Below are 16,408 nucleotides of genomic sequence, written 5' to 3' on the forward strand. Positions count from 1 at the left end.
GCAATTAGATTGAGATAGTTGAAGATATCTTTACACTGTCCAAATGAAATGAGTTTTTGAAAATCAAGTTATTGAGTATTATTAAGAAGAAAAACACATTCTTCAAATTTGATAGGGTAAATCAATGTTTTTCAATTATATTAGTATGTGTACTTCTCTCATACTTCCCCCAAAATATTTATTTGTCTAATAAATGTTAAATCCTATTTGTTAATTGTTGCAGAGCTCCCCATACCACATTCCCTGCAGACACTTCCCTCTCTCAATTTTCCTTTTTATTCCAGTGTCTCTTCCCTTGCTAACCTAAAAACATCTTTGTTTTCTTTGATTTCCTTTCTTCTTTCTTTACAAAGTCTTTTACTTACTCCCAACATGTCAAAATTTTTCTGTGACTGACGTCATGAGGTATTGCTTTTTTTTTTTTTGTTCCTTCGTTTTGCTTTGCTTATTTTCCACAGAAAAACTCTTTGGATAGCAATCGATCTATTATGCTTAATGTCTGCATGGTGTCTGTGTCAGAAATTTGCTTCAGTATCTCATGGAGCCTGCCCTTTGCATACGGGTGCCCATGAGGATGGAATGTAGGAATTAGTAAGTGCTCTCTACTCCACAGGTGGTGTCAGCTTGTTTTAAATCAAATTAGATGTTGATAAAATCTCTATTATTTTCACATCTCTCATTTTAAGATGATTCAATATATTGGGGGGTGGTAGGTTGGAAAACAGACTAAAAAGATTGAAACTACTAGTAGAAAATAGCTGTATTATCAGGGAATTGTAGAGCACGGTATCTAAGAGAGAGAGAAAAGCAGCTAGAACGTTGGGTTCACAATTAGTGTTTTTGATCTCATGGTTACCACATGTATTTGATTCATTCACTGATTGGTTTTTGGGTTTTATAATACCTTCTTATGTTTATGAGATATTTTACTGGTTCCGTAATTATAATTCTGCTCTAAATCATTTGATTGATGATTTTTTTACCCTTTGTCTAGAAGAACAATAAAACTCATAAGTACCAAGTAATAAATGGGAGTTTATCAACCATAAATTAATTTATAAATAAGCCTAAATTTCAAATTAATGTTTTGAAAGATTTGAAGTTGATATGGTTACATAATGGAAACTTCTCAATAATTATGATATGAAATACAGTGCATGGTAATGATTCATTAAATTGGTGAGGAAAAATGGTACCTCAATTTCCACAGCATAATCTTTATGCTTTCTCCTTCTTGGTGAATTGAACTTCTTGAAGCATTTGAGAGAAATGCATGTACTAAGAGTGGTGAACAGAAAACGCATAATTTCTAGTCTCCTCAAATTTGTGCACTTCCCTGCTCTGTCAGTTGTTAATTATTTTATCTTTGCAAGCTTCCCTTATCTTTCTTACGTTGCCTACCAAGCTTACCTTTCTGTCATTATCAAAGGTTTCCTGATTTTGTATTCCCTGTGACAATTTTGTATTCCATGTCTTTTTGTGGACTTGTTAACTTTGCTTTCATTTTGAGTAGCTTGTTTCTGAGCGTCGGTCTTTCTGGAGCTCCTAGAGGTCTCTGAGCCATATACACAAGCCATTTTGACTCAGGACAAGATTCCTATTTTATATGTTGGGGGTATATTTTCTGATCATGGAAAGAACCAGCAGCAAATGGTACAATTTTTGCAATAGAGATAGTCTCTTGAATGATTGTTTTCTTATTCCATGAGGTGTGTTGTTCTACCTATCAGCAGGATGGACTTCAATTTTCTGTCATTTTTTTTTTCTAGTAACACTATCCAAAGTTTATACATTGTCCATGATAAAAATTACAATGTATTGTAAGTTATGGGAAAAAGATGGATTATTCAAGAAATGTTGATGTGTCACATAATCTTGGGGGACTATGTTGTTAAGCATGTTGCTTCATTCATTTCAGAAAACTAAAACTGATTTCTTTCAGATGTTAAAAAGTTAGAGAAAATACAGCTTTTGTAATTTTTCACTGGTATAATTATAACAGAAAACCCACAGAAATTCATGCACTCAATTTAAAAATTTAAACTTCAAAAGAAGACTGTCATGTTAACGGGAAAAAAAGACAAACAGGAAAAATCATTGGCACTATACATGATGAAAAATAGTTAATAGATTTAAAAGTGTAAGCTTTTTACAAAATAGTAAGGAAGCAATAAATATTACCCAAAATTGACGAATAGGCCATTTTTCAGAGGAAAATTACAAATGGCCAAAAAACACATTAAAATGCCAATAGTACAAAATTTTAAAATGTAATAGAGTTTGATATATCAAATTGGCAGATATTAGAAATGTCAACAATACTCGATGTTAACTAGCATCTGGGAAATTGAGCGCTCTCTTGAAAGTTGAACACGCTCATATAGATCTAGGGAAAATATAATTTAGATTCTCTTTTCTGGGATGGATTAAAATATTTGTATAAAAATTTAAATCATACATGTTGCATGATTCCGTACTTTTATTGCAAGTAATCCTAAGAAAAGAGCCAGGCAAGGAAGCAAACATGACCAGGTCATTCATTGTATAAGCTTTAATTATTAACTTCAAAAAAACCTACATCAGTATAGCATAAATTAAACAAATAATGTTCTACCTATGTAAGGGAATGTTATTAAGCCATTAAAAACTGCCAAAAAGTTTGTGTACATTGATATGGAAAAACAACCACAATATAGTTTGTGACTAAAAACAAGAAAACCAAAAATCTCTAGCCCAGATTGTAAAATAGTATATGTAATTATGACCCATATATATATATGGGTCATAATTACATATTTACATATATATATATATGGGTCATAATTACATAATTACATATATATATATATGGGTCATAATTACATATACATATATTTTAAAGGCATATTGAAGTATATATATATATGCCTTTAAAATATAACTTTATGTATAATAGACAGTGTATAGGTATGAGATAATTTACTTTGTAATTTATTTCTATCGTTTTAATATTCGTGATGATATAAATACATTGAAATTGCTATTACCAATACACATATCTATTTTCATCTGAGCATTGAAGTTAGGTCTGTCCGTGTGTCTCATTTTATTTTCACAGAATATGTTTGAGTGTATATATCTAAGATATTTTTTCTTATCTAATGAAGCAAAATCATAGCTTCATTGGTATATTTTAGGGACTACATCTGAAAGTGATTGAAGTATCTTAGGAATTACATCTTAACATTAAGTATTTTTAATGTAAATATTTGCCGCAGATCTTTAAGATTCTCCAACTTTTCTTCTCTAATATTAATTATTTGCTGTATCAGGAGCTATGGGAGGTATCGAGTCATTCTTTCACCTTCCATTTGTATTTATTTCTACTCTTTATGTTATCTCTTTAAAAGTGATAAAGAGTGTCAGCCCATTAAGTAAATCATCTCTCAAGTGTATGGGAGTGTGAGATAGACCTCGTTAGGACAGATTGACAGACATTGCAGAAAGATGCCTTAATGATCTCTGTGGTCCTTCCAGTGGACGAAATCAGACGTTTGTTAATGAGAGCAAGGGGAGAGAAGTGTTTTGTACTCTTGTCTCTTAGCATGAGAGGCAAGAGGCACCTGAACACGAAGCAGAGTCAAAGTGTTAAACTGTAAATGCAAAGTAGATAGTAATGATAATACACAGTCAATATATTTAACTAACAGTCTAGGCAAATTATCAAGTGATTGCATAACTGAGCCGGTTCTTATTTTAGTTCCCACATAATTCGATTGTGTTTAACAAGTATTTTTAGAAATGTATGTTAACTACTTATGAAATATTTTTATTGCGGTGAGAAACAACAGAAAATTAATTTTGCTCCAATCACAGTCTCCACATGAGCTCATCTTCCTTTGTCATCCCTTCATGAGATCTCAGGCAGACCTCAGAGCTGTCTAGTCTGAATGTTAAAGATTTTCACTGTGTTCTGCTTCATTTGAGAACTACAGTCTATATCTAATTGTACCCAGTGCTAGCGCGGACTAAGCTTAAAAAGCCTGGTTTTAGGGAAAGAGCATGTTTTGGTTTTTCATTCCTTATCTCACTCTGCTTTCTGCTCTATTCCACTGGGAGAAGGAGAAAGTAGAAGAAAAGAAGTATAATCATTTGATACCAAATCTGGTCTCCTTGCAACATTCACTTGGCGGTCATGACTACATCGTCTGTGAAATGAGCCTTCCTATAATGACCCGGTCATGCAGCGCTTATTTGGGTTCTTCAGGCATCTCTCCAAGAGGCATTTTTGTGCCTGGTTTCTAATCTAGTGATCAGCACTATATTGACTTTTTCAACATTTTCCTCAAGTCCTATGCGATGTATTCCAGACATTTTGTGTACTCTAAAATGGAAGGCTGGCCAGAAAGGCCAAGCCTGACTGGCTTCCATGTGTGTATTAGCCCACATGAAACTAATGACTCTTTGCACTTGAAATAGTGACTTTATAAGGTTCTCCCCCTGCTGGCCCAATTCTCTTCCCAGCCATCTCTCCCTAATTCTACTTGCCTCTGCTGAACATAAACACAGGTGAGGTCTGCAAGACTATTGAATAAGCAGATCTAAAGAGGGACTCAAGGTTGAAGCATCTCACCAATACCTTCATCTGTGGAGTAGTCCCCTGGACAATGGGACTCCAGGAGCAAAAGCCTGTAAGCTTTCTACTCATAGACTCTAAAGAGAGGTTGAAAGAGGTCAACTGCAATGGCTCACTCACATTATAGAACTAGGCAGTGGGCAGGCTCTCCCAAAATGAATCACTCATGTGAGTCACACATGTACCTCTTAACAGCACCTATATTTCGGTGCCTGTCACATTCAGGGCATTGTGCAAAATGGACTATGATACCACCAGGCACGAGAAATCTTTTGTCCCACTATTAATATTCTCCATATTCCATTTCTGTTCTACTATGGAGGGTGAGTGGCGTTACAAGAAGAGATGGAAAAGAACTGTAAAAGCAGACTTATCTCTCACACCACTGTAGGACCCTACCCTAAAACCTAGGCTTGGATAGCATTGATTGAAATAGGAAAGATAAAAGTGCTAAACTGGATGTAACTTTAAAGTTTTCTTCTGAGTTAGAATTCACTTTGATATGGGTTTAAATCCCAGAAACTGCGTGGAAAGCTATGCAATCTGCCCACGGTGTTTTAAAAAATTGTAACTGGAGAGTCAGGAGAGCAAGTCTGCACGCACTAGTACATAATGTCGTGAAGCCATTTTTCGTTTATCAAGCGCCGGTGCAGACAGTTCCAAAATTATTGGCATTTTCAATGGGCCATGAATAATGCCAATTATTCCCAAGGGCAGACCAATGTGATGACTAGAGTCTCATTTTTCATGCTTTTTCTTTAAAACTTGAATACTTCTCACCATTTAACCATACACTTTGAGCAATCTCCTTCATTTCTTAAGAAATGAATAATAATTATTTAGTAGTTTTGAATACATTCTTGTTTCCCCTATTCAAGCTTTCATGACCAAAAATAAATTTGTTGGTAATTTCTCATCAAAAAATGAACACTTGATTTCTGAGTTATTTTAAGGGTTAATATTTCAAAGCACTAAAACAAAACAAAACAAAACAAAAAACAATGTGGCAAAATGTGGGCAATGACTAATTAGAATGGATGCTTTTCCGAGAGACAGAGCAGGCCCTGCAGGTGCCCTCTTTGTCTTGCATTCGTGTTCCAGTTGAATTGATCATGTGGAACCTTTGGAGTTTGGGGAAGAGGATCTAGAGATAAAGTCACAAGAGGTTGCATGGGAGCTCAGGGTAGTACATATTTCGCAACTAGTATTTAAGCATTTCAACACTTTCCCAGTTGGAATAGTTGAATTGGTATCTACCTCTGAAGATCAGCCTTGTTAACATAACGGAGGACATATTTTATTTATCTTCTCTGAAGTCGCACTAAAATGACTTCAAAAGCATATCTGAAAAAAAAGGTCACATGGGATAAAATTGACTAAAAAAACAGAGTGGAGAAAAATACAACCCAAAATACTCACAATGGAGGTTATTAGAGCAGTAAGAGCTATTCTCATGAATAGAGCTTGAGAGAAATTCTAAATCCCAGAAAGAACAATCAAAGAGTAAAAGTAAGAAAACAAAAGCTATTGTTCAGAAAGTTCCTTCTGGTTAAAGAAAGGTCTAAGGCTTCCAATTAAAAGTGACCACCAAGTGCAAAGAGGTCAAATGAAAAACACACAGGGAACACAATCAGACAAGTATAAAGAGAAAATCTTAAAAAGTTCTTAGGACAGGGGCCAGAGGGAGGAAGTTAATTTAAGACAAAGGAATGAACATCATGCTAGAATCACACTTCTTATCAGTACTAGGTCTTAGAAGCCATTGGAGAAATGCTTTAAAAGTTGAGGGATATTTTTTAAAAACCAGAATTATAATTCTAGTTAAATTGTCACTATAATTGAAATCAAATAAAACCTCTGAAAGCTAATTGAGAAATATGTATATATAAAATAGGTGGTCAGAAATCTATGGGACCCGCTAGGCCAGAAGTAATGGAGAAGAGTTGAAGCAGAATACTCAGAAAGGAGAGATTGTGCTGTGACCAGATATTGGAGGAGATGAGGATGGACCCATCCAGGCCTCGTGGACAGATGGACTCCACTGGAGGGTGGCTAGCCCTCTACATGAATTCATGAGACTCCCATTGTCTGACCTTGCTCAGGGTACTTAAGCCATAGCTTGCACCTAAAACAGCATGGCTTAGAATAGATTATTTAAAAGGTACCTTTCAGTTCTAATATTTTGTGAGTCCTTCATCACACTCCAATGACCAAGTGGCAAGGGGAATGTGAAAAAAAATAACATTTTTTATTTGGGAAATGTTTTTGTCCCTTGAATTCAGCTACCAATTTCCTATAGTTAGAGAGGGGGCTCTTTCCAGAGGACAATTCTCTTTTCTGAAGGGAGGAATCTTTCCTGGTTATGACACTTACTCTCTGGCCCTAGGGTGTTTATACTGGTTCTATTGTTAAAGAAGTATGACTTATTTAACTTGGTCATGTGACTTACCTCTTTATGCCTCCGGTTCCTCATTTTTAAAAGGGAAGTAATAACATTCCCTTGCTCATAGGGTTGTCCTGAAGATTAAGTGCAGGCAAGGCAGTTCCAAGCACAGAATGAGTGTCCCATAATCATAGATAAATAATGATTAGGATGAAATTGTTTTTCTTGTTAGATCCTTCTGGTTCTGGAGCTCATGTATTGCATACCAAAAACACTCAATAAATATTCATTGAAGCAAAGGCCTGTAGACTAGTCTCCACACAACCAGAGTAGTTCACAGAAAAGAATAATGAGGACAGTACCTTGTGTCTTTTACAACGAGACTTTTCAAACACTTATAAAACTAGATAGGTTATTCTGTTGATCTAGGAAAGGAAGTAGTAAAATCAAATGATTTGTCTAATATAATAAAAAGGCAACTAAGAAAGGAAAGACAAGTATAAATATATAAAACTAGCATCAAACAAAAACTACTGGTTTGAATCCTGAAGCTTTGTAATATTCATCAGAATTCTTAAATATTTTGATTTAGCTTCTTTATCTTTAAAATGAGGCAGTAGGATTATTCTGTAGCTTGCAAAACAGGATTAGAAAAAGTTACTAGAGTGAAACCTCTAGAATCAAAATAAGTTGATTATATTCACTGCTGGAACTAAAGAATTGTGGTTACAGTGACAGTAGCAGTCTAGAGTAGCTTTAATCATCTCTGAAATAAATAACGACAAGAATTTCTCACAAGAATGGTATAATCAGAAAGAATAGACTCTTAGAAAAGGTTTACCAATTCAAAGCATTTGATTGTTAGAAATTGTGTGCTAATAGATAATGTTGATTTATATCAGTTAGAAATTAAAGAAACAAGCAAGAAATGTTTGATGTATATTTGCTCCTGCCCCAAATAGGATAATTGGACTTTTAAAATCTTGATGTCTTCTTGTGAAAAAGCTAAGAGAATCAAGCCATTTATTGTTCATGGGACATACAACACTCTCCAGTTTGACTACCAAGAACAATTCTCTGAAATAACTGACTTGGATTATCCACTATGGATTGCATAACTAATTATTTCTCTTTGTGCTTTGGAACGAAGTTTGTGGGTCCTACTACATTTTCTACCCTATGTCTTAGATTCATTTTATTTCCTTCATTTTAGTTTTCTTTCTTTTTTGAACACATTTTTAAGCTTTGCTTTTTGTGTATCCTTGAAGTGCCTGTCCGTAATTTTTGAAACAAGGTACAATTTAAGTGAATAAAGAATAAATTAATTTTAAAATAAAGTAACATAACAAAATAAGAATAACAATCTTAAAACTCTGGCTTAAATGTATATTAACTGGTAAAACTTCTGAACTCTAATTTTAGACTTAACAGTAAAAAGCTCACTGAGTGTATGAATGCACTTTATGATGCTAGTTACCTTTCCAATTGTAAATTGATACTATACTTATTCCCAAATAACTAAATTGATATTATAGTTAATAGCTCTATCTCTTGACTGATTTTACCTGACTCGAAATCACAGTTTTGGATCTGCAAATTTGAACACCAGACAGTACATGCTCACTTCCTTATCCTCTCTGAGCAAGAGGTCACCACCCGTTTAAATATATATCTTAGTAGCATTTATGTTTTAATAGAGAAATATTACAAAGCAGCTGAGAGAAGATATAGCCAGGGTTGAAGTGATTTAAAGTAATAAAAGACAGGATTTAGGTGATGAGTATATACTAGATCCTTTATATGTTCTTTTACATTTTCTCAAGACTACTGCAAGAGGGGAGTTATTAACCAGGGAAATATAATGAGGACCAGAGAACGAAGAAACCTAAGATCACAGTTTTAAATGTCAGAGTTGTTATTGCAATCCAGTCGTTTTTGGCTTCAAGGCTGCGTTATTTCCATTACAATTAAAAATTAATGTTATATTTACCAAGGAACATTGAACCTGAATTTAAATGTTTGAGTCAAAATTCTAGCATAATTCAAATATTTTACCTAAGAAGATCTTGCACATTTATGATCAATGTTTTCCCCATTGTGAGTCCATTGAGAATCTAGTTTCAATCTCCTCCAAGTCTAAAACCAGAACCTACTCTGAAAATAAATTTATTGTTGAGGAATTTTCTCTTAAGGCTTGACCAGTGACGATTAGCTTCATGGCTTTTCGAAACCAAGGATAAAATAAAGCATAAATCAGGGGGTTCATTGCTGAGTTATAGTAACCAATCCAAGCTAATATTTCAAAAATATACGTGGGTGTGATGAAACCTAGGAAGGCATCAATTATTGAATCAATGAAGTATGGCAACCATGAAACCAGAAACGCTATCACTGCGATGCCCAGTGTTCTTGCTGCTTTTCTCTCCCTCCTGGCCACTCTGTCTTTGTAGCTAGCTGATGATCCCACAGTTTTATTGCTCATACTTTCCATTTTTCTAGCCTGTTGTTTAGCAATGAGGAAAATCTTGGAGTAAACAATGATCATCACAAGCGAGGGTATGAAAAATAATAGAAAATTTACCAATACCCAACTTTGATTCACTGCACCTTGACAGCCTCCCACACAGGTGAGAGCACTGACTAGTTCCTCCAGTCCAACTTCATTTGCACCTGTGCTAAGAAGGGTAAAATTATAAATAATGGAAAAGAGCCAGGAGAAGGCAATACACATGACAGAAACAGATGTGTTGAATCTGGTTGGATAGAGCAGAGGGTCGCTGACTGCAATATATCTATCCAGAGAAATGAAACATAAGTGGAAGATGGAAGCATAGCAGAATGCCCCATCGAAACAAGAGTGAAATTTACAGTAACTCTCCCCAAAGTACCAGCAGCCTTCCACGGACCTCACTGCACTGAAGGGCATCACAGTCACTCCCACCAAGAAGTCAGCACAGGCCAGGGAGGCGATCAAAAGGTTGTTTGGAGAGTGCAGCTGCTTGAAATGAAGAATCGAAATCATCACGAAGACGTTTCCAAATACAGCCAGCCAAGATCCAAAGCCGAACACTGTGTACAGAACCAGGCGGAGTCCAGGCGAGTAGGAAATTTTGACACAGGATCCATTCAGGTTCTCGAAGCAGAGCTGCGCAGCTGCAGGAGGGGTCAAATCACTGCCCATGATTCTCCGTTTTGACACCTGGGAAAGCTATTGTCTTTAAATACCTTTTAAAAATGTATTTAAAAATACCTTTAAAAAGGGGTTGTTTACAATATGTCAGTATTGCCAGTAAATTCTGTCCCTATTGCTTCGTAAGTACAAATCCTTATTTTCATGTTTAGAAACTGATTCATACATTTATCTCATAAATCTACTCGAACTGAATAAGTAGTTAGTTTTTATCATTACGCAAAATTCTGTTTGTTTAAACTTAAAAAAAATAATCTTTCTTTGCATTAGCTGGTATGTATCTGAGAAGCATGCGTTTTCCAAGAGCTGTTATATGATGCATGTAAGAATGCAATATTTTATTAGCTTTTTTTTCCTAATTTGTCAGAGCTAGAATAACACCCCAAACACTCTGTCCCCTCAGGAAAGTATTAAATAATTTCAAATACCCAAAGCCCTTAAGCTTAAATCCCCACAGTGCAATGTGCAAGAAAAGGAATTTTAAATAATGAGTATGTTTTTGCTAAAAAGAAGTTTATGTCCTTCTAATATCCTGATGACATTTGACCTATCCGTGAAATAGAAATGGAAAGAGAAATAGTCCTTTACTTTAAAATCTTTTGTCTAAAATTTGAAAGCCATATTGTTTATTTTAACTTATTTTTACTAAAAAGAGTTTACAGAAAAGATGTTTCTGATAAATGATTTCTGGTCATTTTTACAATCAGTTTTTTATATAACAAATAATTTATATTTGAAAATTTCACACTTTTTTAGCTAAAAATCAGGATTATCTTTTTATTTATTTATTCATTTATTTATTTATTTATTCATTCATTTATTTATCTATTTAATTTTCTATTTATTCACGGTGACCTTGCTTAACAAAATCCAGTAAGTTTCAGGTGTACAATACATATGCACTAAGGCATATGTATATATATATATATAGCATTGTGTGTTCACCGCCCCTAGTTAGATTTCTCCTTATTCAAGTTACAGACATGATAAATGTATCCACACTCGTAACCAACTCTACTATCAAGGTATGGAATACTTCTAACACCTCAGCAATTTTATTTGAGCCCTTTTGCAGTCATCCTCTTCCCATATTTCCCTTATTCTGTCCTCAGCGATCAGTGATACCCATTCTATCACTAGAGGGTAATTCCTTTGGTCTAAAAATCTCATCTATATAGCATCATACACTAAATGCTCTTCTGTGACAAGCAGCTTCCTCTCAGCTCAGTCTCTGTGACATTTATTAGGTGTATTAGCAATTCATTCCTTATTATTGCTGAAGTGTATTCCATCATATTATATACCACCATTATTTTATCCATGTACCTGTTGATAGACTTTTGGACTTGTGTTCAGTTTAGGGCTGTTATTAAAAGCATTGGCATGAGCAGTGTATACAATTCTAGCAAGGACAAATGTTCTTATTTTTTTTTGTTGTTGTTAAATACTTAGAAGTATAATTGCTGGATCATATGGGAAGTGTATGTTTAACTATACAAGAAACTACAAACAGTCTTCTAAAGTAATTGCACCATTTTGTACTCCCACCAGCAATCTATAAATGTTCCAATTGCTCCAAGTCCTGTTCGACACTTGGCACTGTCCTTTCTTTTTATAGTAACCATCTTAGATAATGTGTAGTAAGTAGTATTTCGTTTTGGATTTAGGAATGATGATATTGAGAATCTGTTTTTGTAATCACTGTTCTTGAATGTATCCACTTTGGTGAACTGTCCATGAACATCGTGCCCATTTTTAATGAATTTTAAAGTTTTCTTATAATTGAGTTGACTGTTCTTTAGAAATAGGTGTTACGAATAGTGGACTTTTCATTTTTTTGAGAGTTTTTTTGTAGAGTAGAACGTTTAAATTTTGATGAAGACCAACTTATAAATTTGTTGTGTCACAACAATTTTTTTCTGTGCTTCTTCTAGAGTTTTTATAATTTTAGTTCTTTAGGTTTATGATTGTTTTCATATTAATTTTTAATATGTTGTGATGGCGAGCCTGAAATTTTTTACTATTGGTAGAAGTAGTATTTGGATATTCAGTAATTTCAGCAGCATTTCTTGAAAAGACTGTTCTTTCTCTAGTAAATGATGTTTGTTCTTTTGTCAAAAACCATTCAACCATATATATGTGTCTCTATTTCTGGACTCTATTCTAATCCATTAACTTGAATACCTATGTTTCGGTCAATGCCTTATTGTCTAAACTGATTGATAGATTTTCTTATAAGATTTTATTTTTTTTAATTTTTCCCCCTCTTTGATTTCCACCCCAACTTTCACACCTGTCCTATGGTTGTTGCCTTTTCCTCTTAAGAACTGAATCCCTGAAGGTGGGGCGTCTGCTCCCACATGCTCCCGGCGTGCACCTGGAGTCTCGCACACCCAGGATATGTTTTGTGACTCCACCTGGGGCGCAAACCCAGGAACTTCTGAGCGTAAAGCAGACATGGTAACAACTGCACTATGGAGACACCCCCTACAATGCCACCTTTGATATTAAAATTTTTAATGATGAGGACTGTGGTTCTTAGAAAACTTGGGTTTCAGAAATATCAAGCTGGTTAAATAATTTGGGAAACCAACAGGTAATTGCCAGACATTTACTTTAACCAACAAAGAGCTGGTTCATAAAAAAGGACGATATCTAGCTCTTTGTTTTCTAAAGGTATTTATTGGGATTAGGGTTTGTCCAGATTCTTCTGGGAATAAGCTCCACAACTCCCACCCTACTCCCACTTCCAGACCACAAGAAGCTAGGCTTTCATCTCTGTATTTCTTTCTCTGTCTCTCTTTCTTGCTGGCATAATATTTCTTCTCATTGTTTTCATCTGCTGACAAAGGTCTAAAAATCCTAGCTGCTGCTCTGTTCATTCTCATTTATTTTCTTCTGATGTATATTATGTAATTAATTTACAACTATTAAAGTAGTATTTTTGTCTTAACCTTTTTATTGGAAAATTTTTGTCGACACTTTCCCGTCTGGCTGCTTATTTTAATATCACGAACTATTCTTTTTCACTTTTATAATACTATTCCAACATGCATTCATATAACCATTTCTCTGTATACTTCTTTAAAGTTTTTTTACACCTCAAAATTGAAAGCTTCATGAGGCTAAAGATCATATCTTTTTGTTTCATTATTTTGCATCGAACTTCTGGTATTCAATAAACATGTATTAAATAGAAAAATTCATTAATGAATAATTCTCAGAATAATGGTGGGAGATACCAAGTTATTTCTTTACCAAACGTGAGAAGTGTTATATGATACTTTTTTATTGCCTAGAATAATAGTTCTCAGTGGGGCAGGCTATTGAGCCATTTGTGCCCAGAGAACATTTGTCGACGTCTAGAGACATTTTTGGTTTTCACATCTGGGGAGATTTTATTGGCATCTACTGGCATCTAGTAGTAGGGATCCTGCTAAAAGCCTGCCAATGTACAGGACAGATCTTCATAGCAAGAAGTTCTCTGAACTCAAATGTTCATAGTACTGAATTTGAGAAAGTCTGGCCTACACCTTTCTCTACATGAGCGCTGTCACTGCGAAATTAGGCTCTCAAAAATATTTGCAGGAATCTAAAAGATTATTCGGTTCAGAGTGTGAAATTTCTTGACGAGGAATCAGATGGCCAGATGGATTCATAATAATACCCACGGCACTCTTACACCTTGAAAAGCAAGTTCACAAATATCTCTAAGGTCACAGCTCTGCAGTGGGAAGAGTCTGAGCCCTTCCTTAAGAAGGCTGAATAAGGCTTTTCCTTGCTTTGCAATGTTCCAGCATTCCAGGGATGCCAAAGACCAAGGAATGTGTTCCCATTTTACAGCTTCCTTCTCATTGTTTGACTTCTTTTAACTTTGGGATCGGGAAGTTCTATCACCTGGAACCACAAACCAATGTGTAGTTTGAGGGTTTCCTGCCCCTTTCTCACATTAAGGGATATGCCTGGCAAATATTCTTCCAGTGAAAATGTCTTGAGAATAGAACCGACCTCTTTTCTACCAGCACCTCAAAAATGCTGGTGTGTATAAGCACCATGTTGTTTTCTAATGCTTTGGTGTAATATATTCCATCAATCTCAACTGGTCTTCAATGTATGTTACCTTTCTCTGTTTGTTGGTTACCACTGCAGATGCAAAAACATGATGCATAACAGGAGAGAACAAGCCAAGTACTGACACTCACTGCTTGCACCCTACTGCATTTTTAACAAAAACCCAATAAGTTGGTGTGTCAATATTGAGAAGAGAGGAACTGCTCAAGTCTAAAAAGAAAAAAAACCTTTGTCCCAAGAAATACGACAACTAACCTACTTTAATGTAAAGAGCTGTTTTCTAGAATAACTTTCTTGGCAATCGCTGTTAAAAATCATCTTTCAATTTCACAACTTGCACTGCCGGACTCCATCTAGGGATTTGTCCATTCTTGGTGTCTATTTAGGAGGAGGACTGCATGCTTTAGGCAGGAGACTAGGCAGACAACCCAGAAACAGACGAGAGATGATCCTTCAGCCTTATAATTTCTTTCTAGAACAGTGCCTATAGCATAGAGGAATTCTGGAGGTAAAAAATAAAAACATATATTTTTGACTAAAAGGAAATTGTATCAGATGAAGGGAAACAATCATTAGTTGAAATTAACTTCCAGTAAAAATTGTACCTATAATTTTTGTTGGATCGTATTTTGTTAAACATTTGAGATTTATAATAATAATTGGTAAAGTGAAGAAAATATGAGTAGTAATAGCTGATAATTTCCTCAGTCATCCTGGTGTATTTATGTTTTCTCCCCCTGGAATACTGATATTAGGATCTCATAGTTCTCATGATAATCAAGAAGGACCGAATTCTCCCTTTGTAAAGAGAGAATCATGAGTAGCAACTCGTCACCCCCTGCAGCTGCGGAGCTGTACTACGAAAATGTGACCGAATCCTGTGTGAAAACGCCCTCCTCGTCCAGACCCCGCCTGGTTCTCTATGCACTGTTTGGCTTTGGGACTGTGCTGGCCATGTTTGGAAACCTCTTGGTGATGATTTCAGTCCAGTATTTCAAGCAGCTGCACTCTCCAACCAAGTTTCTCATCGCCTCCCTGACCTACGCTGACTTTCTGGTGTACGTTAAGGTGCTGCCCTTCAGCATGGTCAGGTCCGTGGAGAGCCGCTGGTACTTCAGGCAGAGCTTCTGTACTTTCCACACTTGCTGTGATGCAGCTTTTTGTTACTCTTCTCTCTTCCACTTGTGCTTCATCTCCATCGACAGGTACATTGCTGTTACTGACCCTCTGCTCTATCCTACCAGGTTCACGGTGTCTGTGTCAGGAATATACATCAGCATCTCCTGAATCCTGCCCATTGCATACAGTGGTGCCGTGTTCTACAGTGGCGCCTATGACGATGGGCTAGAAGAATTAGCTAGTGCCCTCAACTGCATAGGAGGTTGTCAGACAGTTATAAATCAAAACTGGGTGTTGATAGATTTTCTATCCTTCTTTATTCCTACCCTCATTACGATCATTCTCTATAGTAATATTTTTCTTGTGGCTAGACAACAGGCTAAAAGGATGGAAAATACTACTGGCAATACAGAATCATCATCAGATAGTTATAAATCCAGAGTGGCCAGGAGGGAGAGGAAAGCAGCTAAAACACTGGGGGTGACCGTCGTAGCATTTATGATTTCGTGGTTACCTTATAGTATTGACTCACTAATTGAGGCCTCTATGGGCTTCATAACTCCTGCTTATATTTATGAGATTTACCCTTGGTGTGCTTATTATAACTCAGCCATGAACCCTTTGATTTATGCTTTGTTCTACCCATGGTTTAGGAAAGCCTTAAAAGTTATTGTAAGTGGATGGGTTTTCGAACACTGTTCATCAGCAATAATTTTGTTCTTTGAACAAATGTAAGCAATTAGATTGAGATAGTTGAAGATATCTTTACACTGTCCAAATGAAATGAGTTTTTGAAAATCAAGTTATTGACTATTATTATAAAGAAAAACACATTCTTCAAGTTTAATAGGATAAATCAATGTTTTTCAATTATATTAGTATGTGTTCTTCTCTCATACATCCCCCAAAATATTTACTTGACTAATAAATGTAAAATCCTAACCATTAACTATTGCAGAGCTCCCCACACCTCACTCCCTGCAGACACTTCTCTGCCTCCATTTTCTTTTTTATTCCACGGCCCCTTCCC

The 16,408-nt window shown here is 35.5% G+C and overlaps 2 protein-coding genes across 2 annotated transcripts; one reads left to right on the forward strand and one right to left on the reverse strand.

Annotated features, from left to right (window-relative positions):
* Window positions 1–9,147: 9,147 nt before the first annotated feature.
* On the reverse strand, window positions 9,148–10,179 carry LOC120581799 (trace amine-associated receptor 7a-like). The gene has a single exon (XM_039836791.1). The coding sequence runs from the start codon at window positions 10,177–10,179 to the stop codon at window positions 9,148–9,150; it is 1,032 nt and encodes a 343-aa protein (XP_039692725.1).
* Window positions 10,180–15,075: 4,896 nt separating this feature from the next.
* LOC120581815 (trace amine-associated receptor 6-like) lies at window positions 15,076–16,113 on the forward strand. The gene is given in 1 exon segment (XM_039836792.1): window positions 15,076–16,113. A coding segment is annotated over 1 exon segment (1,038 nt).
* Window positions 16,114–16,408: the final 295 nt, after the last annotated feature.

Source organism: Pteropus medius, unplaced genomic scaffold, assembly GCF_902729225.1.
Source record: "Pteropus medius unplaced genomic scaffold, Ma_sr-lr_union100, whole genome shotgun sequence".
Lineage (NCBI taxonomy): Eukaryota > Metazoa > Chordata > Mammalia > Chiroptera > Pteropodidae > Pteropus > Pteropus medius.